The 26,878-nt window shown below is 38.8% G+C and overlaps 1 protein-coding gene across 1 annotated transcript in view; it reads left to right on the top strand.

Moving 5' to 3' along the window:
* ME3 (malic enzyme 3) overlaps positions 1-26,878 on the top strand; it is a 140,990-nt gene that overhangs the window by 97,394 nt on the left and 16,718 nt on the right. The window contains exon 6 of the mRNA XM_044668934.1: positions 4,263-4,372. Within this exon, the coding sequence (XP_044524869.1) occupies positions 4,263-4,372 (110 nt within the window). The remainder of the gene's footprint in view (positions 1-4,262; positions 4,373-26,878) is intronic.

Below are 26,878 nucleotides of genomic sequence, written 5' to 3'. Positions count from 1 at the left end.
GCATCTCCCTGAGGATCTATATTAACAGCAATCATAGATGCAGCGTTGCAAAGGGAACTTAGAAAAGAGTTAGCTCTACCCTGTTGTTTTGCAGATAAGGGAGCAAAGGACCCCAAGACTTTTAAGTGATTTGCCCAATGTCACTCCATTTCAAATTCTGGCTCTTCTATCTACTGTGTGATCTTGGACCAATCACTAAACACCACCTGGCCTAGTTTCCTTCTCTATGAAAAGGGGCCTTTGGACTAAGTGACCTGTAACTTCCCTTCCAGCTTTAAATCTTTGCTGTCTGGTCTTCTCTGAAACTTATTTTCCACTGTTTCCAAATGGGCATAATAATAAATAAGGATGGATTACTTTGGTGAAGGGTAGAGACCATGGAATCAAGGGATGTTTTTTTTTTATACTCCAGAGAAAAGAGATCTAGTTGGTAGCTTTATCACAGAAATATCATGTACATACAACATTCCACAAACCTTAAGTACTCTTTAAATACTAGCTCCTTATTCCTGCTGCTGCTTTTGTTATTTAGGCGTTCTAATGTCCGGAAAATAGACTAGATGATTTTGTTTGCTATGAGTTTCATTGTGTGTTCACTGGCTCTTATGAGCACAAGTGAAGAGAAGTAAGTGCCCTGTGGAGTGAACACAGAAGAGAAATTATCCCCTGGCACTAGAGAATGGATCTTTTTAAAGGTCATCTAACTGTGTGTATTTGAGAGCCTGCATGGGTTGTACTCTCTGGAGTGTGACCTTTTCAGTATTCAGCCTTCTCTCAGCTAAGAGAAGAAAATCAAAGGCTGGTGAGCAGGAGGCGTTCTGTAGGAATGGTGGGGAGGGAAATGTCACTAGCCACAGAAAATATTTTATTTTCTTCCCAAATGCTTGAAATTCACACCCCATGCAAGCCTTGGCCAAACTTTATTCTTGTAGGAAGGCATGTCATTTTATTTTGCTGTGGAAGAGCCCCTGGCCCAATAGGGGCAAGAGTATCTGTCCATTCTGCCACTAAATAGTAGTGTGATGATGGGCAAATTATTTCACAGAATCACAGAATTTTGTCAGGGTTTTAAGAGACCTCCATGGTTATATTTGATGGATTTCTATACAGATATTGGAGGCAAAGGGTTTCATTGCTGGCTCCTTTGGGGGAATTTCATCTCCTATCAACTTTAGAGTATCTCAACTGCTATTCTTCTTCCTACATTATAATTATTCTCTAGGGCAGTGATGGTGAACCTTTTAGAGACTGAGTGCCCAAATTATGACCCTCGCTTGCATATGAGCTGCCTCCTTATCCTAGAAAGGGGAGGGAGGAAGCACTCCCATTGGGCTGCTGGGCAGAGGGGTGGGTGATGGGAGAAATACCCTCAAACATGGTGGAGATGCCTGGAAGGAGAGGTGGGAGGAGAGCAGCCACCTTCTGCATATGTTTCCATAAGTTCACCAAGGCTCTAGGGTATTTAGCTCGGTAGATGGAAATAAGCAATTTTCTCCCTGTCCCTTCCTTTTAAATTTAAATTTCTTTTGACTGGATTTGCACAAATATAGGGAAATGCATTCTTTCTAGCCCTTGGTAGATATATGTACTCCTTTCCTACATTTTAAACCCATGGTCCAGATATACAAATCCATTTCTCAGATACTATCTTCTTTTTTTAATGTTTATATTTTATTTTATATATAATATATCCATATATTTATTTTATACTTCATTTTTACTTATATCTTAAACATTTATTTTTATATTCACTTTTAAAAATGTTTATTCCCAGATCTTCTCCTTTTCTTCTTTACTTCTCCCTAACTTGAGAAGGCAAGCAATTGGCTATAGATTATACACAAGACATCATCTTCTTAACCAGATGTTCATTTCCTACATCTATTTTTTTCCTTAGGCATCCCCTACATTCAGTGGGCAGCAGTGAAGAAAATGCCACCTATTCCCTTAAGTTCTTTAGTTTATTGACTAAAGTTTTGTCATCTAAAAGAATACTTTATGTTCTTTCCTGTAGCGCCCTTTTGCCTCAGTCTCTTCATGTGGAAAATGAAGGAACTGAATTAAACTATCTCTAAATCCTCTTCCAGCCAATGTGTACTGGAGCCAGCTTATTATCAACTTACAATAAATGATTGTCAACATTTCAATGGCAAATGCTACAAATCAGGGCTCGATTTATTATTTTCTTGATTGTTCAAACTTAAGAAACTGATTTAGAAAATGTTACTAATACATAGTAAACTTAAAAGTGGGCCATTTGTACCTTTTTTCCCCTGGAGAATTAACCATTAAACTTTCAGTGGCACGCCATTGCATCTAACCTTAAAATTCTGTGGTTCTATAAGTTAGTGAACTGAAATGGGAAAAGCAAGCCAAAAGTTCAAAAACCTGGGTGATAGTCTCAATTCTGTCATTAAATTGCTGTGTGTACAACCTTGAATCATTCACTTCCCTCTGTGACCTTCATTTTACCTGCCTATAAAGTAAGGTGTTTTGACTAAATGATCTCAAATATCTCTTCCATTCCCCAAATATGATTTGATGAGATTATTTTATAAGGTGAGAGAATTAAAAGTAATCAAATACTTGCTTACACAGTGATGTCACAGCTGTTAGGGGAAGAAAATTCTTCGTTTAAATTGCAGGTGAAATTATTAGTGGATGCTTAAGGGGCAGCTAGGTGTCCCAGTGGATTGAGACACTAGGTCCTAGATTCAAATCTGGCCTCAGGCACTTCACAGCTATATGATCCTGAGCAAGTTTAACCTCTATTTTTTTTAAATTAGTGGATGCCTTCTTCTTTGTCCTTTTAATATCCCTGTCTTTATAACACCATTCTATCCCTCTCAGATGCCCAGTGCACTTATGGTACCCGTATGGTGTGATGAAGTTAGGCACTGTGCTATGGTCTCCAAGAATATCTGCAATCTAGGGCAGTCTCCATAGCCCTGAATTCTGTTCTCTTTTTGAAATCAACTCTCGATTGGAGGTTACATTTTTGACCAGAGACATACCAGAAAAATAACCACAAAGTGTAATTTGCATCGAGGTGTTAATTGGTGACAGAAGGGTATCAATTGTCCACTGGAATCTGCACTGAAAATGCGTTATCTCTAAGAGAGAGGATTTCAGGCATTGTCCAAGGGCTAGGGGATGGCAGTGGGGGAGGAGTGCACATTTTGAGGTGATGGCAACATGTAAGGAAACAGCCCATTTATAAGCCTGACCCTAATGCTGCTTCAGTGTCCTGCGATAATCTGTTCAGGAGGTTACTAGGCCACATGAGGAAGGAAGGCACTAGAGATGTTTAGCATAGAGGGCTGATAAGACATTGTCTTTAAATATTTGAAACTGCCATGTCAAAGAGGGATTAGCTTTTTTTCTGTCTGTCATGGGAGGACAGAACCAGGAACCACAGAGAAACAGATTTTTGCTCAGTGTAAGAAAAATCATACCAATAACTTGATTAATACAAATTAATTAAAAATAGAACAATCTATCTGAGTGACCAGTGGGTTCCCTCTGACTGGAAGTTTTTCAAGTGTAGGTTAGATGACTTCATGCTAGAGAAATTGAAGAGGGAATTCCTATACTAGTAAAGGTTTGAAATGGAGAGCAATTACACTTTGAAATTCTTTGATTCTATGGACTTTGCATTGCTTTTTTGGACAACAGGGGAGCTTTCTGAATTTCTGGTATAGTCTTAGCCCATGGAGATATTCAACCCCAACCACACCCCAACTAACAGAACCCTTCCAAGTACATTAAAACTGAGGCTATGCTGTTAGATCCTAGTGGCCACCCAAAGCAAAGAAGTTTCATTCTTGGTTTTTCTTCTTCCCTTTGATAGGATAAGCTAGACCTAGTCTTCAAAATTCTACCCAGCCAACCAAATGGCAGAGATGTTCAGTGGATCATAGGATTTAGAACTGGAAGGAATTATTCAGTCCAACTGCCCCACCTATATTTTACAGCTGAGGAAACAGAGTCCCAGGAAAGGACTTGTCCAAGGTCCTTCATGTTGAAAATAGCAGAACTAAGATTCAAACCCAAAAAAGGGGGCTTCTGCCTCCAAACCTATTGTCCTTTTCTCTTTTTGACATTAGGTTTTTTTGCCTCTCTCCAGTAAATATTATGTTACTCACCCTCCACATTCCCTCCATACCCCGATGTGGTTCTAACTGGGCAAAGTCCAGGTGAGGACTTGGGTAATGTGTCAAAGAAAGGATGCCACATGCTCTCATTTCTTCCTCTGCCTACAGGTTTGGAATAAACTGCCTCATCCAGTTTGAAGATTTTGCCAATGCCAACGCCTTTCGCCTGCTCCAAAAATATCGTAACAAGTACTGCATGTTCAATGATGACATCCAGGGTGAGTTGGGGGGGGCTCAAACAGGTCTGGACCAGGGATAAAGCTGAGGTCATAGCAGGCACTTCAGTTAACAAAACCCTCTGGGGACAAATCACCTTTTAACTAAGTCCGCCTGGACTTGCAAAGCGCATCATAGATGTCCCAGGCTCTTCAACAGTGAGTTCATGAGAGTGATAACTAAAGATGAAGAGGAGATACTGGGACTGTGTCAAGTAGAAGTCTCTGGGTGATGGAGCTCTAGAGCCCAGAGCACTCTCTCTGTAGCTCATCGGGCCAAGTTAGGCTTACACAGGAGTAGGGCAGAGACACTGGATGCACTCCTAGGTTTGCCTCTGTCTGTAATCTCCAAGTCACCAGGCCTAAAGAGTGGCCCTCCTGTGAGAGACAAAAAAGCACCAGCCAAATGAACCAATTTCCTATAGAGGTAGAAGGGGGAAAAAAGATGATATATAAGGTGAATGGAATAAGTAGACTCTGAAGAAAGGCAGATTTTGACCTTATAAAAAGAAAAATCTTCCTAATAATTAAAACCGTCAGAAAGTAGGGTGGATTATCCAAAGGGAATAGTAAGTTCTCCTTTACTGGAAGTCTGCCTCTCACAACAAAACTTCCAACAAATAAAAATTCCAACAAAAAAACTTTTAAGATATCATTAGACCCTATCCTTTTTATAATAGACAGTAGATATGATGCAATAGAAAAAAAAACCATTGGATTTTGAGATAGAAGACCCAGGTTTGTGTCTCAGCCTAGTCACTTACTAGTTTCTGTGATCTGGGGCAAGTTTTTGAACCTCAGTCTCATTGTTCTGTAAAATGGGAATATTTATGAATATTTACCATACCACATGAAGTTATTGCAAGTTTCAGATGATATAACATATGGAAAACAATTTTTAAATCATTGAGTCCTTTTAATCAATCAATCAATTAACAGTTAATCACATTTTATAATTAATTACATTTCTTATAAAGACAAAAATTAAACAATCTAAAACCCCAAAGAAGCTTATATTCTATTGAGAGAGCTAACATGTATATTAATAGCATACAAACATATATTTGTATAAAAGAAATATATGTACAAAGTAGAGTTTAGAGGGAGGGCAGTAGAAGCTAGGAGGATCAAGAAAGATTTCATGGTTTTAAAGAAACCAAGGTTTCTAATGCAGAAGTGAATAGACTTTTACAATTTATTATAAAAAATAGTAATAATATCCTCCAACCAAACTTCATCCATTTTACCATTCTGCCTCTGTCTAGCCATAGGATTGGGTGTTCTAGGATGAGAAGGAAAGGAAACAGGACTTGAAGTCAAAACCTGTTGTTCAGTTGTTTTCAGTCACATCTGACTTTTTGTGACTCCATTTGGGGTTTTCTTGGCAAAGATACAGAGTGGTTTTGCCATTTCCTTCTTCAGCTCATTTGAAGAATGCACTCCTAGGTTTGCCTCTGTCTGTAATCTCCAAGTCACCAGGCCTAAAGAAACTGGGGCAAACAGGGTTAAGTGACTTGCCCAAGGTCACATATTTATCTACTTAGTGTCTGAGACCAGATTTGAACTCATGAAGATGAGTCTTCCTAATTTCAGGCTTGGCACTCTATCCACTGTGCTCAGATACTAGCTGGTATGATCTGTGAGCTTCAGTTCCTACATCTGGAGAACAGTGATCTCAGTATTTGTGTAACCTTCTTCACAGTATCACTGTGGGAAGAGCAAGGTGGTACAGTGGATAAAGCACTAGTCCTGGAGTCAGGAAGATCTGAGTTCAAATCCAGCCTCAGGCACATACCAGCTGTGTGACCCTGGGAAAGTCACTTCATTTCTCTTTGCATCAGGTTCCTCATATGTAAAATGGGGAAAATAATAGCAACTGTCTCCCTCAGTTGTTGGGAGAATCAAATGAGGTAATATATATAAGGTGCTTGACGTGAAATAGGCACTATGTAAATACTAGCTATTACTACTATTTCTTTGAGAACGTTAAGGCTATCTATAGTTTATCATGATCTTATACATAAGAGGCAGCATGGCCCAGAGGCTACAGAGTTGGGCTTGGAGTTAGGAAAATCAGACAGTTAGTTGGCTATTAATCTTGGGTAAGTCACTTAACCTTGAAAAGGTCCCGGCAGCTAAAAGTTACAGATGATTACGTGATCAATAGAGAGTTTCTACACCAAAGAAATCACTGTAAAATTCTGTATGCCCTAATTAGTATTTGAAGTGTTTAAATGTAACATATTTTATGTCAAATAACAATATGGAGCATGAGTTTCCCTAGACAAGGTTCACATCTGCTTCCTCCCACAGCCCCCAACCTCCTACTGTTAGACTTTTGTCCTCTTATGGCTCCCAAAATGGCAGTTCTTGGCAATAGCTCCATATCATGAAGGTCCAGATACAGATGAAGATTTGAAGCCACTAATTAGCACTCATTCGCCACCCCTATTTTATGTCTTGATTCAGTAAGCCCATAAGATCTGGTCATATTTGGGGAAGTGCATGTTCAATAGGTGCAAACATTATCCCTTTGCCTTCCCTTCTTGCCTATCCCACCAGTCAGGAGAATCCTCTCAGGGTTGGTTGGGACAGATCTTTCCATAATGGATATCAAGGGTAGGGACCTCAAGGAGAAAACAGACATCTTCTCAAACACATGAGTAGAGGCAGGATGCAGAGTGGATATCTTGCTGGACTTGGGCAGGAACAACAAAGTTTGAATCCTTCCTCAGAGACTAACTCATCTGTGAAATGGGGACGATGATACTCAGAGATAATTTTTTTCCCATTAACAAGCATTTACTTTTTCTCTTCCTCCCACCTCAAAAAATAAAGAAAAACAAAACACATAAGAAATATACACAGATCTCCATATTAGCCATGTCCAAAAATGTGTGACTCCTAACTATTAATCTATCACCTTTCTCTCTCTCCAGAAATGAGTAGCATTCTTCATCTATCCACTGAAATCTTGGTCATCTCTTCATTGATCAGAGTTCTCAAGTCTTTCTAAGTTTTTTGATTTTTAAAAAATTTTACCATGTTGTTGTGGTAGTATAAATTGTTCTTACTTCACTTTTCAGTTTATACAAATCTTCTCAGGCATCTCTGAAACCATCTTCTTCATCATTTTATATAGCACATATTTGTATGCCATAATTTCTTCAACCATTCCCCAATTGATGGGGCATTCCCTCAGTTTCCAATTCTTTTGCCAGCACAAAAAGAGCTGTTATAAATATTTTTTTACAAATGAATTCCCTCCCTCTTTTTTTGATCTCTTTGAGGTACAGACCTCTTAGCAATATCACTCAGTCAAAATACATAAAAGTTTAGTAACTTTTTTAACATAGTTCTTAATTTCCAGAATAGTTGTACCAATTTATAGCTCTACCAAGCATACATTAATGTGCTTGTTTCTCAATGGCCCCTCCATCATTTTCTTTTTTTAACTTCACCAATTGTTTCAAGGTGAAACCCACAAAATTTATTTCTCATTTCTCTATTAGTAATTCAGAGCATTTTATATGACTATAAATGGCTTGGATTTCCTCTCTTAAAAGCTGCTTGTATCCTTTTGACTTAATTTCTTATATATCAGACCTTTATCAGAAAATACACAGCAAAGATTTTTTCCTAGTTAACTATTTCCCTAATAAATTGAGCTGCATTGTTTTTGTTTATGCAAAAACTTCTAAAATTTGTGCAATTATAATTATAATTTCATCTACTTATTTAGAGGCAGCTAGATAGCACAGTGAATAGAGTGCTGGACCTGGAGTCAGGAAGTCCTGATTTCAAATCCAGCCTCAGACATTTGCCAGCTGTGTGACCCTGGACAGGTCAGTTAACCTCTGAGTGCTTCATTTTCCTCATCTGTAAAATGGTAATAGCGTTTACATTCCAAAGTTGTTGTAAGGATTAAATAAGATAATATTTGTAAGCATCAAGCGCATAAGCTCTATAGAAATGTTAGTTGCTATCATTATCATTATTATTGTTATTATCTTCTGTGATTCTCCATATCCCTGGTTTGGTCATGAAGTCTTCCCCAACCTCTAAAGATCTTGAAAGTAATTCCTTCCACACTCCTCTAATTTGTTTATGCTATGACCTTGAAGTGCTACAAAATGAAAACTATTATTATTACTAAGCAAATAGATTAGTATTCTATTTGTAATCTATTACTAAGCAAATAGATACTAAGCAAATAAATTAGAAATGGAAGGGAGTTTGGGAGTACATCTAGTAGAAGCCCCTCATTTATAGTTGAGGGACCTGAGTCTCAGAGAAATAAATTGCTTTGCTTAAAGTCATGTAACTATATGGCAAATAAAGGCAAGACCATGAATCAGAGCCCAGGTTGTCTAACTCGCAGGCTAATACCCTTTCTGAAATATCCCATCCCTTTTTTTGGGGGGGAATATTGTATTTCTTCTGTGCTATCATCTCACAGAAAGCCCCAGCCCTGTAAACATCCCATCACTCTGCTCACAACTTTAAAGTCAGATGGGAAAGTTGCCACCGGTCATCAGGCAGAAGGGGTAGGTGGAAGGAATGCAATATGAAACTCATTAGCCCTGTTTGCCTGATGGTCGCTGACAGATAGTAATCCAACAAGACAAGCTCAGGGCTGGTGAAGATAAGCAGTGTCCTTGTCCTTCTCTGGAAGGTGCCCCACATTCAAGGGAGGAGCCATAATCCTGCTCTGAGTACAGGCTAACTCATTAATTAGCTAAATTACCCACTTAGGCAGCAGCTAGTTATCCATTCTTTCCTTCATTCATTCAACAGATATTTCACATGTGAAGAGATGTATAGGCTACAGATGTATAGGCAATGAGGGAATGTATAAAGTTCAGATTAAGGCACAATCCCTGCCCTCATAGAACTTGAGCCTAGCAGAAGATCACACCCAAACACAGGTAACTATAATATTCATTACCTAATGAGTATATGAGAGGGAACCAGAGCATTGCCTAAGAAACTTTAACATAAGCTGGGGGTTGTAATCCCCATTTTACAGATGCAGAAGCTTAGCCTCAATAGTTCTAGCTATCTGCCACAGTTCACATGGGCAACGAGTCACTGCCCATTCCTTCCTGACTTCAGCATTTGCAAGCAAGCCATTGTTCCATGCCTTTAGAAATTATTTTAAGTTCTCATGATACCATTTTTAAAAACTTGTTCTCTTGATGCAGTTTTTAAAGTTCTCTTGATACAGTTTTAAAAAACTTTTAGTTCTAATTTCTCTCCCTTCTCCAGCCTTTTCCTTATCTCTTAAGAAGGCAAGAAATGCAATACCTATTATACATATAAAGTCATGTAAAACAAATTTCCACATTAACCATGTTGCTAAAGGAAAAGAAGCAAGAAAATGAAAGAAAATATATTTCAATCTGCACTCAAAGTTAGTCAGTTCTCTCTCTGGAAGTGTAGAGAATTTTTCCTCATGAGCTCTTTGAAATTGTCATGAATCATTTTATTGATCAGAGCAGATAAATCATTCAAGTTGATTATTGCTACAACATTGCTGTTACTATTCCCCCAGTTCTACTGCTGCTGCTTACTTCACTCCGCATAAGTTCATCTGTCTTCCCAGGGATTTCTGAAACCATTTACTTTGTCATTTCTTAAAGCACAATAATATTCCATCATAGTCATGCACCCCTACTTATTTAGCCATTCCACAATAGATGGGCATTCTCCCAATTTCCAATTCACCACCACCACAAAAATAAATATCTTGCACATATAGGTCCTTTTCCTTTGTATCTCTTTGGGGTAAAGATAAGTAGTGATATTGCTGGGTAAAAAGATTTGCACAATTTTATAACTCTTTACACATTGTTCTAAATTATTCTTTGGAATGGTAGGACCAGTTCACAACTCCACCACAGTGCGGTAGTGTTCTTATTTTTCCATATCTCCTCCAACATCTGTCATTTTCCTTCTGCCATGTTAGCCAATCTGATGGATGTAAGATTATACCTTAGAATAATTTTAATTGGCATTTCTCTAATTATTAGTGATTTGGAGCATTTTTCATGTAACTATTAATAGCTTTGGCTTCTTCCTCTGAAAACTGCCTTTTCATATCCTTTAACCATTTATCGATTAGAGAATGACTAATATTTATAAATTTGGCTCATTGTCCTAAGACCTTTTTCTGAAAAGGTTGTTATGAAAAAAATTCCTCAACTCCTTGCTTTCCTTTTAATTATGATTGCATTCTTTTTGTTTGTACAAAAAAATTTAATTTCAGTATAATAAAAAATTATTCATTTTCCCTCCCAGGATCCTCTCTATCTCTTTTTTGGTCATGAACTCTTTTCTTATCCATAGATCTGACAAGTAATTTTTTTTCACGCTCCCATAATTTGCTTATGATATGTCTAAATCATATAAAAATTTTATCTTATCTTGGTATATATGGCATGAGATGTTGTTTAATTTCTTCCAGATTACTATCCAGTTTTTCCAGTGGTTTTTGCCAAATAGTAACTTCTTGTCCCAGTAGCTTGGCTCTATGGGTTATCAAACACTCAATTACTATGGTCACTTATATGTTGTATGCCCAACTTAATACATTGATTTATTACATTAATCCTATTTATTCTCAAATAACAAGTTGTTTTGATGATTCTGCTCTGTACTATAGCTTGAGCTCTAGTACTGATAGACCATCTTCACTTATTTTTATTGACTTCCTAAATAATCTTGATCTTTGATTTCTCCAGATTAATTTTATTTTTTCCTAGTTTTATAAACTATCTTTTTATATATTTTTATATTTTCTTTGGTGGTTTGTTAGTATTGGAAAGTAAATTAATTATGTTGGTAATGAATTAATTTTAGCCAGTATTATCATTTTGTTATGTTGCCTCAGCCTACCCTTGAACAATCAATATTTCTTGTTGTTTAGTTCTGTCTTTGTATGAAAAATGTTTTGTAATTATGTTCATATGGTTCCTAGGTGTATTTAACAGGTAGACTCCTGAGTATTCTATACTATGTGCAGCTATTTTAACTGCAATTTCTCTTTCTAACTCTTCCTACTGTGTTTTGTTCAAAATATATAAAATGTTGATTTGTGTGAGTTATTTTATATTCTGTAACTCTGCTAAAGTTATCCATTTTTTCAAATTTTTAGTTTACTCTCTAGGGCTTTCTAAGTATATCATCTGCAAAAACGTTCTAGTTTTGTTTCCTTGGTACCTTTGTTATGGCTAGCATTTCTAATATAATATTGAATAACAGTGGTGATAATGGATACCCTTGCTTCACCCCTGACCCTATAGGGAAGCTTCTAGTTTATCTCCATCATAGATAATGCTTGCTCTTTGTTCTAGATAGATGTTACTTATCATTTTAGGAAAGACTTCATTTATTCCTGTGCTTTCTAGTGTTTTTTTAAAATAATATTTATTTTCTCCCTTAGAATCAATACTAAGTATTGGCAATTAGAGTTAAGTGACTTGATCAGGGGCACACAACTAGGAAGTATCTGAGGTTACATTTGAATCTAGGACCTCTCATCTCCAATTCCGGTTTTCTATCCACTGAGCCACTTAGCCTCCCCTCTTGGGTTTCTAATCAGAATGAATGTTATATTATTTCAATAGGTTTTTCTGCATCTGTTGATATAATTACATGATTTTTGTTGGGGTTTTTTGTTATTGATGTGGTCAATTATGCTTATAATTTTCATAATATTGGGCCAGTCCTGCATTCCTGATAAAAGTCCCACCTGGTCAAACTGTATAGTCTTTGTGATATTGCATTAATCTTGCTAATGTTTTATTTAAACATTTTACATCATTATTCATTAGAGAAATTGGTCTATAGTTTTCTTTGTTTTTGGTCTCCCTGTTTTAGGTTTCAAAACTATATTTGTGTCATAAAAAGAATTCAGTGGGACTTTCTTTACCCATTTTTCCAAACAGTTTATATAATATTGGAATGAGTTATTCTTTAACGAATAAGCTTGCAAATTCATCTGATTCTGGGGATTTTTTCTTAGGGCACGCTCAATTTCTTTTTCTAAGATAGGTTTGTTTAAGTATTCTATTGCCTCTTCTGTTAAGATCTGATGACTTTGGAAAGAATTAAATGTCTGTTACCTCCAAGGCAACCTTGGGTTGAGCCCAAGTTCTTGAACTTGCACTTAGGACTTTAAAATATTTCACATAGAGAACATTTGAAATGGAAAAGAATCTTAGAATGCAAAATATTAGACCTGGAAAAGAGACATGGAATATTAGAACATTGAATGTGAAATGATAGTGCTGGAATGAGCCCCATAACATAGAATGTTAGGGTTTGAATGGAGCCCCCCAACCACTGAATGTTACAATTAGAAAGGAGCACTGTCATGTAAAAGGTTAGATGCAGAAGGAATCCTAGAGATCCTCTATTTCACATCTCTCATTTGTCAGATGAGTAAACAAAGACCCAGAGAGAGTGAAATGACTCATCCAAGGTTGCATTCCTTCCCTTTCATGAGCACTGACACAGAGGAAGCTTTGGCTCAGGACAGGGTCAGGCTCGCCCAGGACAGCCTAATTCCAGCAGCTGCTGTCACACACCCACCCCTGGCAGTCTCTTCAAGAATTTCAGACAGAGCATAGCAACACACACAGTTTCTGTTGTTTCATCTGGGATCAGATGAGGCATCTCAGTAATCATGGCAGGAAATTGGGGCCAAGCTGAAAGTCAAGAAGGTGGCAAGTTTGGGGAATGATGACTTTGGCAGAACAGAGTAAAGTAGATCCGATGGAAATGAGAGAGGGATTCCAAGTGATGCTCAGGCTTTCGCAGTCCCTTCATATAAAGGGGAACACTGACTAGCTTTGTGACTTTAGGTAAGTCATTTGCCCTGTCTTGGCTTGAGTTCCATGTTTTGTAAAATGAGGAAAGGTTGAGGTTCCCTGTAATTAGAGGCTTTCTGTGGTGACTCGATGAGATGTTTTTGAAGGGAAATCTCATTAAAAGTGCTGATTTTGAGTTAAAACCTTGCTTCAAATGCCAACTCTGTTCCTTAACAGGTGGCCATGGACATTTAATTTTTTTTTATTTTTATTTTGAGTATTTTCCCTAGTTACATATTTCATGTTCTTTCCCTCTCGCCCAAACCCCACTAACCCCCTTAGCCAATGCAAAATTCCACTGAGTTTTACATGTATCATTGATCAAGACCTAATTCCATATTATTGATAGTTGGACTAGAGTTATCGTTTAGTGTCTACATCCCCAATAATATCCCCACCAGCCCATGTGATCAAGCAGTTGTTTTTCTTCTGTGTTTCTCCTCCCGCAGTTCTTCCTCTGAATGTGGCTCGTTTTCTTTCTCATAAGCCCCTCAGCCTTGCTCTGGATCCTTATATTGCTACTAGTAGAGAAGTCCTCTATGTTTGATTGTACCATAGTATCAGTCTCTGTGTACAATGTTCTCCTGGATCTGCTCCTTTCACTCTGCATCAATTCATGGACATTTAATTTAACCACTCCAAGAGGGAGATGTTATTACCTCTTTGGGCCTCTTTGGGCCTCAGTTTCCTCATCTCTAAGATAAGGAGGTTGGATTTGAAGATCTCTAAGTCCTTTCCACCTCTCAATGGTCTAAAGATTCATAGGATTGTAGTAGTAGTGGACAAGGCACAGAGGTTGGATTCAGGAAAACCTGAGTTCAAATCCAGAACAGAGAGGCCATACTATCTATGATTTAATCATAAGGTATGAATTGGGTCAAGTGATTTCTGCAGCTCCTTCCACTCTCTGGGATTCAGTATTTCTTTCTTTTTTGACAGAGGATGGACTCCTGACTAGAAGTAACCAGAAATCTGGAGATGTTCTGGGAAAATCTTTTTATATTTTTCCTTAGTTGCTACTGGAGTTCCCTTATTTCCATGCATGGCATTCCATCCTATGCAATTCATACCGATAGACTTCTGCCATGATCAACCGCGTGTTTTAAAGACCCTTCTCTTACCAAAGAAATATAAAAGTCCCCTTACTTTACAAAATGCTTCAGTGTTGTAATTTTGTCCTACCAGCATGTATACACCAACCCTTCTATGACTCAACAAGATGTTGTTTCTAGAGTTGCTATGGCCAAAATGTTTACCACCCTGAGGCCAAGCTGATGATGAATCTCTCCAAACCTAGCTATTCTGGTCCTCAGACAGCAGACATACTGTCCATCACTGGCCTGCTCTTTGGGTCCCTCCCAACTTGGTAGAACCTTTCAGAACTTGCCCTACTCTGGCAAGCCTTCAAGAACCCAAGATGACTGGCCATGGTGACTCCGTCAGATGAGGGCTTGACAAGGAAGAACCACACCGCTCTGATTCTCTTGTCCATCACAGCCACTAAATGAAGCACTATGAGCGAAAGGAATCTTAAGCTAACATGCTTCTAAGACCATCACCACTAACCTCCCCCAACTTCTGTGCAAGTCTGCCTTAATGCATGACCTTATCCTAAGAGGGAATGACTAGACCTTAGACTGGAGTTACTGAGCCCAACCCATCTTAGCTCTCCCACTGACTGGCAAGTAGTGTGGGAGCTTTGGGAAGGGGAAGAGTCATAGGGTGGAATTATGCCACTTCATTGTTTGTTGGGGTTTGGGATTTTGTTTCATTTTTTTCAGTTCTCAGAAAGAAAAAGCCACACACCCAAAACCAGTGAGAATGATTTTAGTCATTCCATTTCCCCTTCTCCCTCTTCAACTGGATGATTTCCAGTTGACCCCCACATGAGAAAAGAAACAAAGTTCTCTATATTCTCTCCCTATTCTCCTCTCTCTGTCTATCTTATCCCACAAATCCTAAGAATATCTTACATTTTCATAACAATTTATAGTTCCCAGAGCTCTTATCTCATTTCTCATTCCCAACAATTCCATGAAATAGAGAAGGTTAGGTGTTATTAGCTTAATTCAACAAATGAAGAAAGTGACCTGTAAGGGACTTTAATAAGAGTCATCAAAAAAGGGGCAGCTGGGTAGCTCAGTGGATTGAGAGCCAGGCTTAGAGACGAGAGGTCCTGGGTTCAAATATGACCTCGGACACTTCCCAGCTGTGTGACCCTGGGCAAGTCACTTGACCTCCATTGCCTACCCTTACCAGTCTTCTGTCTTGGAGCCAATACTGTGTATTGGCTCCAAGACAGAAGTGTGAGGGTTTTTTAAAAAAAAATTTTAAAATAATAAAAGAGTCATCAAATCCAACTCCCTCATTTTATAAGATGAAGTATTTGAGACCTGGAGATATGAAGTGACTTGCCAAAGGTCACATATCTTGGCAATGACAGAATGGATTCAAACCCAAGTCTTCTCATTCTAAATTCAGGGCTCCTTCAACATTTGCCTCCCATTTAAAAGCTATGTGAGGGGGCAACTGGGTAGCTCAGTGGATTGAGAGTCAGGCCCAGAGACAGGAGGTCCTGGGTTCAAACCTGGCCTCAGACACTTCCTAGCTATGTGACCCTGGGTGAGTCACTTAACTCCCATTGCCAGCCCTTACCACTCTTCTACCTTGGAACCAATATATAGTATTGATTCTAAGACAGAAGGTAAGGTAATCTGTAAAATGAAGATAATGGTACCTGTCTGAAATACCCTCACAGTGTCCTAAGGAGATCATGAGATTATGCTTCTGAAGGCACCATATAAGTAAAACACTACATAAGATTAAACTATGATCAATGGGGCATAATCCCCATCCTCCAGGAGCCAGCACTCTCTTTGAGGAGACAACTGTAACACACATGAAATAAAAAGAAACAAATATGTGATGGACCTATGGTTCTAAAAAAAGTATATAAGTATTCAGCTATATAAGCCACAGGGGCTTGTACATAATACATGAAAATTATTTTAACCCTCACCCAGGAAAAAAACCACCACTAAATACTTGTCAGTTGTGGTTGTAATTATTGTTGTTGTTATTACATTTTTGTTTAGTTTGGCTTTGCTCATGTGGCTTCTAAACATATGAGGATCAGTTGAAAGACTGGAGAAAGGGGTTTATTTCCTTTCACATCATTGTCTATTACCTGGCTTTCAAGCTCAGTGCCTCCCATGAAGCCTCTCCCTGTTCCTATAATTCACACAATTCTCCAAAAATTCTGGACTTGGAGTTAGGGGATCTGGAATCAAGTCCTGTCTTTGAGAGTTCTACCTCTGATACGCACAAGCTCTGTGAACCAGGGCAAGATGCAAACTCTCAGGGTTCTAGACAGTTCTTTAAAACTAAGAGTTGAAGAGAAGATGCTAACCTGCATTGATTCGTAAAATTATAGGTTTTATCCCTATCCCTAATATTTATTTGGAACTTTAAGGCTATCAAAGTTCTCACAAACCTATTCACTTTCAATCCTCTCACCGACTCTGTGAGTTAGGTACTATTATTAATCTGATTTTACAGATGAAACAACTAAGGCCAAGGAAGGTAAGGTGACTTTCCCAAGATCACACAGCTAGCAAAGACCTGAATCCAAGTCCAGCAATACCCATTGTACCAAGCAGCCATTTCATTCATTGAGTAAGATGTAGAGGGGCAATGATCTGCATTACTGAAGGCAGTCTGCCCTTCTCCCCCAATAAAGAAGCAGTTTCTTGAAATACTAATGTACATGCAATGCACTATGGACTAGGAACTACAAATAGAAAGAGGGCAGTGGGGGGCAGCTGGGTAGCTCAGTGGATTGAGAGCCAGGCCTAGAGACAGGAGGTCCTAGGTTCAAATCCAACCTCAGACACTCCCTAGCTGTGTGACCCTGGGCAGGTCACTTGACCCCCATTGCCTACCCTTACCACTCTTCTGCCTTAGAGCCAATACACAGTATTGACTCCAAGATGGAAAATAAGGGTTTACAAAAAAAAAAGAAAGAAAAGAAAGAAAGAGGGCAGTGGCTGCTGTCCTCACAAAGTTCTCAATCTAGCAGTGGACAAAATATATTATACAAATAGCTATAATATATAATAGACTATGTTAAGTACATAATGGAGGGGGCATATAGGTAGCTCAACAGATGAGCACCAAGCCTGGAGTTGGGGGGTCCTAAGTTCAAATCTGGCCTCAGATTTCTAGTTTGTGACCCTGAGCAAATCACTTAACCCCAGTTGTCTAGCCCTTACAATTCCTCTGTCCTGGGATCAATATTTAGAATTGATTCTAAGACAGGAGGTATGGGTTTGGAAAAAAAAGCACATGAAAATGTGCAAAGTCCTTTGGAACATCTAAAGAGATAAATAATGGTTCTGCATAGAGGAATCATGGAAGGCTCCCTTCTAGAGATAACACTTGAGCTAGATACTAAATGATTTCAATAGACATAAATGAGACTGAGAGTTGGGGAGTGGAGGAAAATAACTTTCCCTGTGTAACAGGGATTAAATCTAGACCCAAATGATGATCAAAGCTCTGTGCCTCAGATTGGTTCTACTTGAGGGTGCAGAGTGTCCAATTGGTATAAAGTTTAACTGAAGGAGGAAGGATAGAGCAGGGAATCAGGACTACTCTGGGCAGACACCTAAGTGATTTGCTTATGCCTCTAATGCAGCTATCATTGAGCCACAATCAGGAGTCTTAGACAAATTATGGAGAATGGAAGAGGGCTGGAGAAGAGTGAATGTCATTGCAATTTTCAAAAAAGAGAAGAAGATAAAATCCACAAACTATAGACCAGTGAGCTTGACATAATCTTGGAAAGATTCTAGAAAGTATTTTTAAGGAGAAGGTTTTGGAGAACTTAGAAAAGAAAGAAAGAAAGAAGTGATGAGCAATTAAGGCAGCATGGTTTCTTCAATCAGGAACAGATCCTTCCAGGTTAAACTCACTTCTGTTTTATAATGGGGATGACTAGACTTGAAGATCATGGAAATGCTAGAGATGAAGCATGCTTAGATTTGGATAAACCATTTCACAATATCTCATGTCACCCTAGTAAGCAAGATAGGGGAAATTGTGCTTGATGATAATATGGTTAAGTTTATTTGGATTGGGTTAAATAACCAGACACAAAAAGCAGTGACAAATGAGTTGTTATCATCTTGGAAGGAGGTCTCCATTAAAGTGCCCAAGGGATCTCTGTTTGACTTATGCTGCTCAAGATTTTTATTAAAAACTTGGATAAAGATATTGATGGCATGCTTAAGAGGTTTGAAGATGACACAGCACTTGGAAGGATGAGTATCTCTTTGGTCCAAAAATATCTTAACGGTGACATGTGCTAACAATAGCAATCACTTTATGAGGTAGATTTCATGATTTTTATAGAATATTTTGTTAGGGACTCTTTGTATAGGGAGAGGATTTATTGGGAATAACTATTAATCAACAGACATTTAGTAGACGCTTACTATATGCCAGGAGTGGGGCTAAGCACTGGGGATACAAAAAAGAAAGTACAAAATCAGTCCCAGCTCTCAAGGTACTTACACTTTAATGGGAGAGACAACATGTACATAAAATAGGCACATATAAGCACATATAAATCAAATGGAAGGTAACCTTAGAAGGGGAGGTAGTAGCAGCTAGGAGACCAAGAAATTATCTGTTATATTAAAAAACAAACTGCCCTGTGAAGTCTACATAGGAGAGTTATTCATAGCAGGGAAAAATGAGGGAAGACTTCTTGGAGGAGGGAGAATTTTAGTTAGACTGAAAAAATTGGAAAGAATTCAGTAGATGAAGAGAGGGATGATATTCTGGGTAGAGGGAACAGACTGAGAGAAGACATGAGAACAGGAAAACACAGGGCATATCCAGGGAACAGAAAGTGCTGGACTTGAAGTCAAGATCTGAACTCAAATCTTGCCTCAGGTACTTGTATGACCCTTGACAAGCCATTTAATACCGTTCAACCTCAGTTTCTTCATTTATAAAATGGGGATAATGATAGTATCTACCTCACAGAGTTTTTATGAGAATAAATGAAATAATATTTATAAAGCACTATATAATTGCTAGCTGTCATGATCCGTTTGTCTGGAACTTAGGGGGAAGAAATATAAAAAGCCAGAAAGCCAGAGATGTAGGTTGGTACAAGATAATGGCAGTTCTTCAGTGTTGAGCTTCTCCAGAGTCTTTGGGCTTTAACATGGTCATCCGTGAAGGGCTCTGGAAGAAGTCACAACAGCTGCCTGAAGGATATTTAGCAACCGAACGACATTGCTAGTCACTTTCCTGGTGCTATTCATCAACAAGAATTAAATGCCGGGCAAGTCTTAAACCCTCTTAGAAAGAACAAGTTTTTTATTCCATGAAGTGTAGAAATATCAAGCATTTTGTGGCTTGTGCCACATGACTGCCAGTGACCCATCCCACCCCACCAAGCTACATCAAGTATATTTCCAGCCTTTTGGGGTGAAAGGGTTAATTCTCTCCCTTCCCCACATGTCCTCTTGTTCAGGGTGGAGATGCCCTGTGTTTTCCTGAGTGTGATTGTTGGGAGGACTGTGTTCGTTAAAAGCAGAGCGGAAACTGCCCTTGGGTGAATCTGAGGTTTGTCCTATTCAGCTATTTCCTGAACTTACAACCTCTAGTACCCAGTTTTCAGGAAACTCAATTATTGAAAACTTTAAAAAAAAAAAAAAAAGAATGCTTATTTTTTTTTCTCTCCTCTTAAATAGAGTAGAAACCAGCTAATGCTATCAACCTTCCTGTATATCTCCTGGGCCTTAATCTGTTCCTCCATCCACCTCTGGAATCAGTCTCAGAAAAAGTCAGACTGCTCTCAAAATCTGTGTCCACCAAAAAGATATGTGGGAAGGGAGGAACTTGGAGTCAGAAGTTCTGGGTTCAAGTCCTTGCTATCCCTGCTCCTTACTAGTGATGTAATTTTAGAAGGCATCTTACATATCTAGGATTCAGCTTCTTCATCTAAAAAAGAGAAAATTGAACCAGCTGATTTCTACTCTGTGATTATGTAACTTGAATACTCTGGTTCTGTAGCACATGTGGACACTGGGACTCACTCTTTCAATCTAGATACAAAATGGCCACCAGGGCTATATCTTCTTCTCACAACTCTGAGGCTAACCTTAGAGAATTGGAGAATTTTTAACTGCTATCACTCTCAAGTCCCCATCTGGTGTGTTCTCTTCAATATAGTTGGACCAGTTAATATCTCCTTAATATCTTCTAACCTATGATAACTGACCCAATATAATTTTGACCCAAGTAATCTCAAAATCATTAATAAATCAGTTATCAATTAATTTTTCTTTATTTTTTAATTTTTTTAAGTTTTTATTTTGAATATTTTCCCATAGTTACATATTTCATGTTCTTTCCCTATCCCCCAAACCCCACCTAACCTCCCTTAGCCAACGCGCAATTCCACTGGGTTTTACATTTAATTTTTCCTTACAAAAGAATAGTTACTAAGAAAATATAATGACAGAAGTACAAAAATTCTATCTCTTCCTCCCAAACCAGCATATACTTCTCTTCCATACCTCAGTCCCCAGAGAGGACAGATTCAAACTTAAAAAGATGACTTCCAAATATTCTGCCTTCCCAGTTGATTTCTGGTTGGGCATTGAACAAGTCAGACCCTTGCATGAAGAAGGACACAGTATCTTAGATGCTGGGTCAATCTACATCTAGGCTGGGTTAAGCAGATCACTCTTCAGGGCTGTCTTGGTCACTAGGATCTCTTGCTGTAGCTGCGGCAGATCTCACCAGAGACTCCTGTTGTTGAATTTCTGGACACTGTTCCATCCTTTTTAAAGCTCACTTGGTTGTATTCTGGTTGGTTCCACCTCTGTTTTTCATTCATAGAAAGAATGAACACAACAGGGACATGGGTTCCGGGCTCCATAGTGCCTTGGGTAGGGAGATAAGCCAGCTGGCAGTAGCAACTCCTACCTCTCTCCCCTTACAACAGTTCTTGCTTTGCTCATCACACACACACACACACACACACACACACACACACACACACACACACACACACACACACAAAGAGAGAGATTTCATTTGTTTGTGCCTTTTAATGTATACTGAGTTCTGGCTCATAAAAGGATTTTATTTTGTTTTGTTTTGTTTTTCTTTTAAATAACCCTTACCTTATGTCTTAGAATCAATAAGTATCGAAGAGCAGTAAGGGTTAGGCAATTGGAGTCAAGGGACTTACCCAGGGTCATATAGCTGGGAAGTATCTGAGGTCAGATTTGAACCCAGGAGCTCTGGTCTCAGGGCCTGGCTCTATACACACTGAGCCACCTACCTCTTCCTATAAAAGGTCTTCTTTCACCACAAAGCAAGCCAAAATGACACAGTAAAAGAATGCCTGTGCATATTCTGAATGGGAGAGGGCCACTTTATCACATGCCATCATCTGTTTTCAGGGGGATGCTCAATAACCTTCCACAGGAGTTGATACCACAGAGAAGATGTGCTCATGCTCTTAGGACCAAGCCCTGATCAACCAGTTCTCCCATTACAGTTATAATAATCACAACCTCTTCCCAAGTTTGCATTCCTGCACCTGGATACATTTGGCCAGTATTCCCCTTTCTTGGCCATAGTAAATTCTGATAGTTATGGAGGTAGGCAGTGAAGGTATTATTCTCCCCATTTCATAACCAAGGAACCTGATGCCCAGAAAAGTGGATTTAACCCTTAGTCTTCTAAATCCAAATCTATTGCCTTTCCATTATGATGGGATAGAGGACAGGAATTGGACCTATGTTTTAATGGATGTGACGAAGTCCAGGAAATTCCTTCTACTAAGGCAGGTCAGTACCTTTTCTATATTAGAATCAGGACTTGAATCCTAGACTTCTTGGCCCTGAGCTTGGGTTTCTATCCACTTTATCATATTGCTTCTCCTGCAACTATACCACAGCTGTTATGCTATTTTCCACCCTGGCCATTAATATACAAACAAGAACAAGACCTCCATCTCTGGACTCTGGTGTTCTCTCTGATTTTCCCCCATGTCTAGAATGCTTTCCCTCTTCCACTCCAACTATCGACCTCCAAGGCCCAACAAAAATCCCTCCTTCTAGAGGAAGCCTTCACCAACCTCTCTTAATTCCAGCTCTTCCCTTCTTTTAGTTCCCTTTTATCCTGTATATAGCTTGCTTTATATTTATGGTTTGCCTGCTCATCTCCTCCATTAAATTGTAAGCTCCTTGAAGGCAGGGACTGTCTTTTGATTTTTTTTGTATCCTTAGTACTTAATAAAATGTTGGCATACAGTAGACACTTAATAAATGTTTAATGATTGATTAACTTGTGAGGCAAACTCTCCAAATGTGCAAATTATTTATTCTAGATATTTGCCAGTAATTAAAATAAACTGCTACAAAATGGACAGCATTGCCTTGGTTATAGGTGCATGACTTCTTGCAGGTAACATGAACTGAACTGAAAAACTGGTGCGCCTTTCCACAGTTATTTTCTCTGCAGAAATGAACAATTTACTAAAATTCATATTTGAAATCCTTAACTGATATTAGCATAAGCATTTTAGAAGAGAATGAACATAGGTGGCCTTATTGTAAGTCACACATGCTTTTACATATATATTTCGGTCCATACCTGCCTGCTCCTCTTTCTTGCTGTTCTGCACTCTCTCTGCCTCTCTTTGCCTCTCTGCCTCTCTCAGTCTCTCTCTCCCTCTCTAAATGAATTTTATTACTTTATATTGCTGAGTCACTAATAAAGAGAATTAGATAACGATATGGGAGCCATATGGTAACAAGGAGAGCTTGGCTGGTCTGTCTAAGGTGGAAAAGATGGCATGTAAGACTGGCAACCAGCACCTCTGTTCAATTCTCACATAGAGCAAAAGTTAAATAAATGCAAACACCTAAGTACAATCAGTACTTTATCCACTAATCCTTAACTATTATGAATCTTAATCCTTCTTATTTTTTTCTTTCTCAACTTTAGAGGAACTTTAAATTCCGCCCACATAATTACTTCCCCCAGACCTGTCATGACTCTTATTTCACTTGGAGTTTAAGTTTCCTTATAACAGGATCTAACCACCCTGTTGAAAGTCTTTGGGTTGGCACAAACTTTCTTGTTCAAGCTGCTTAGTCAGCATTCTTACTATAAAAGTATGCCACCCCCCGTGTCTTGTTTTAAGGAAGAAATTACCTTCTCTGATCTATGACTCTTAGCAGAAATGAGAAGAAAGATTATAACAGTATGCGTAGTTTTATGAACCTGTGTGATCATCTTCTTTTAAAGTAGCAATGATCATGATCTTTTCTCTCTACCAACTAACTTATCCCAAGCTTTTCCTTCCTCCTTATATACTCTCTTCTCATTCATTTGAGATTCCCTCACAGTGCTTACATTGACCCATGAAACACAGACTGATGCTTATTTTTCCTTCAACTCTACCATCTTGGGTAGGTCTAGGACTGAAAACTTTTCAGCCTTTAGTAGCATGGTTCTCCATCTTTTGGACTAATGCAGGCTCCAGAATTGTTTATATTCTTAACATGAAAACAGACCTCGTCCCTCTAATCTTCAAAACAAATGAAGATTCTAATGGAATAGGTTAGCAGTCTTCAAGTACGCATAAGGTTGTCCTGCAGGGAAAGGATTAAACTTGTTTGGTCCCAGAAGGCTGAACTGGAAGCAGTGGGTAGAAGTTACAGAGAAGTAGATGTGGACTTTATAAAAGGAAAAATTTCCTGAGTATATAACCTGGGCATGAATGGGTCCCTGGAAACAGACACACACACACACACACACACACACACACACACACACACACACACACACACACACACACCACCCTTCAAGCAAAGATTAAGCGGCCAGTTACAATGAGAATTCTTCCACTATTACTAGGACTTAGATGGCCACTGAAGTCCCTCCCTTCTAACTCTGAAATACTGTGATTCTGTGAACATAGGAGAGGATTTTGAAACAAAGATATGATGTAGTTTCTCCAAACTATGAAGTTGGTTGAGGCTCTCCTTCTACTACTTGAAGTCCTACTCATTGATTTATCTTTTTTCTCTTCTTTCTCTATCACTTTTCTTTCCCAAACAACTTTTCTATTTCTACCTTTCCTTATTTCACCCTCTCTTCTTCCTCTTTCCTTTTTCTTCCTCATCTGTCTAAGCCTTAGGCCTGCTCCTTAGCACCCAATGCAAAATAGGTTGTCACCTCCTGAATTAAGAATTTCTCTCCACTGTTCAGGTCCAATAAATAGAGGCTATTTAGTAGGAGGAAGTAATAAGAAATTTGGTTAGCTCTGAGATACATTATAAACCCAACTTTGTGGTTCACTTATTTCAGTTATGTCTACCTCCTCATGACCCCATTTGACATTTTTTTTGGCAGAGAAACTGGAGTGGTTTGCCATTTCCTTCTGTAGCTTATTTTACAAATGAGAAACTGAAGTAAGCAGGGTTAAGTGACTTGCCTAGAGTCACACAGCTAGTAAGTATCAGAAGGCAGATTTGAACTCAAGAAGATAAATCTTCCTGACTTCAGGTCTGACATTCTATCTATGGCCCTACCTGGTTGCCCATAAAGCCAAATTGGTAATCCTGAAACTATAGAATTATGGCAGACAAAAAATATGTTGTGTTTCATTTAACTTCTTAGCATGAAAACAGACCTTGTCCCTCTCATATAAAAAACAAATGAAGACTCAAGTAATTTCATTAAATACCTTCTTAAATGCAAAACACTGGGTCAGACTGAGGATTCAAAGACAAAAAAAAATTACAATCCTGACCCTCACATAGTATGAGAACCGAAGCACTTAATCTGACATGAGAAAATCTAGGTTATTGTCTTAGGTCTATAGAGTGACACATGGTAGTTAACTTACTTCTTTGGGCCTCGTTCTTAATATCAAGATTAGGATATCCCTGATGTTCATCTATGAATTATGATGAAGACAAAATAAAATCATATATGCAAAGTACTCTATAAATATAAGCTATTGTGATACAGATGGAGAGCAGCATAGAATAATGAATGGAGAGCCAGCCTTGAAACTAGGAAGATTTGGGGGCAGCTGGGTAGCTCAGTGGATTGAGAGCCAGGTCTAAAGATGGGAGGTCCTGGGTTCAAATCTGGACTCAGACACTTCCCAGCTCTGTGACCCTGGGCAAGTCACTTAACCCCCATTGTCTAGCCACTTATTGCTCTTCTGCTCTTCAGAAGGTAAGGGTTTAATTTTTTTTTAATGTAGAAACTAGGAAGACCTGTATTCATGCCTCATCTCTGACAGAGTAAATGGCTGTGAGATAATGAAAATGCCATTTAACTTCTAAGTCAATGATGTCAAATTCAAATAGAAATAGAACCAACTAAAGTAAATATGAGTATTCGACAGAGTCCACATATTAACTTGGAAAAACCATGTGTTAGTACTGTGTTCTACTGTAAAAGCAGCTAGGTGGCACAATGGATAGAGTACTGGAAGTCAGGAATACTCAACTTCTTGAATTCAAATCCAGCCTCAGATATTTACTAACTGCGTGACTCTGAGTCAACCTCTTAACCTTATTTGTCTGAGTTTTCTCATCTATAAAATGAGCTAGAGAAGAAAATAGCAAGCCACTCCAGTATCTTTGCAGAGAAAACCCCAAATGGGGTCACGAAGAGCCAAATACAAATGAAAAACAGCTACCAACAAAATGTTCTATGTTTTATTTGTGTTGTCAAATATTTCCTAATTGTATTTCAAACTAGTAGTGTTGCTGGCACAATACAGTATTTGAGATATCTTTTCTAGGCAACTTCTCTAAGACTAGAAGCTGAAGAGAAGATGCTCTCCTGCATTGGTAGAGGGAATTTTTTCACCTAGGATAGTGATGGTGAACCTTTTAGAGAGCGAGTGCCCAAACTGCATCCTTACTCCACATGTGAGCTGCCCTCTTACCCCAGACAGGAGAGGGAGGAAGTGCTCCCACTGAGCTGCTGGAAAGAGGGTCAGGTGATGAGAGGAATGTCCTTAGGCACATGAAGAGGGGGAAGGGGAGCAGCCCCCTCTGGTTCACATGCATAGGTTCACCAATATGGACATAGGGAATCTCTGTACCAGTAAAAATCATAGGGCCAGCCCCTATCCTTATACCAATGTTAATGATTATTTTAAAGCTTTATGATCATTGCAAAGTATTTTGGAAAATAGCAGATAAGGAATGTTGAAAGAATTGGAATTCATAAAATCTAGAAAACTACATGGTCAGAGGCAGCTAGGTAGCACAGTAGGTACATTGCCCGGCCTGGAGCTGAGAGTACTAGAGTTGAAATCCAGCTTCAGACACTTCTTAGTTGTGTGTCCCTGAGCAAGTCACTTATCCCCCATTGCCTAGCTCTTGCCACTCTTCTAATCTTAGAACTGATACTGAGATAGATGGTAAGAGGCAAGAAGGGAGGGAGGAAGAGAAGAAGGAAGAGAAGAAGGAAGAAGGGAGGGAGGGAAAGAAGGAAGGAAGGAAGGAAGGAAGGAAGGAAGGAAGGAAGGAAGGAAGGAAGGAAGGAAGGAAGGAAGGAAGGAAGGAAG

The sequence above is a fragment of the Gracilinanus agilis genome, chromosome 3 (genome assembly GCF_016433145.1).
Source record: "Gracilinanus agilis isolate LMUSP501 chromosome 3, AgileGrace, whole genome shotgun sequence".
Lineage (NCBI taxonomy): Eukaryota > Metazoa > Chordata > Mammalia > Didelphimorphia > Didelphidae > Gracilinanus > Gracilinanus agilis.
The sequence above is the reverse complement of the archived record's forward strand: the minus strand, read 5'-3'. Positions and strand labels throughout refer to the sequence as shown.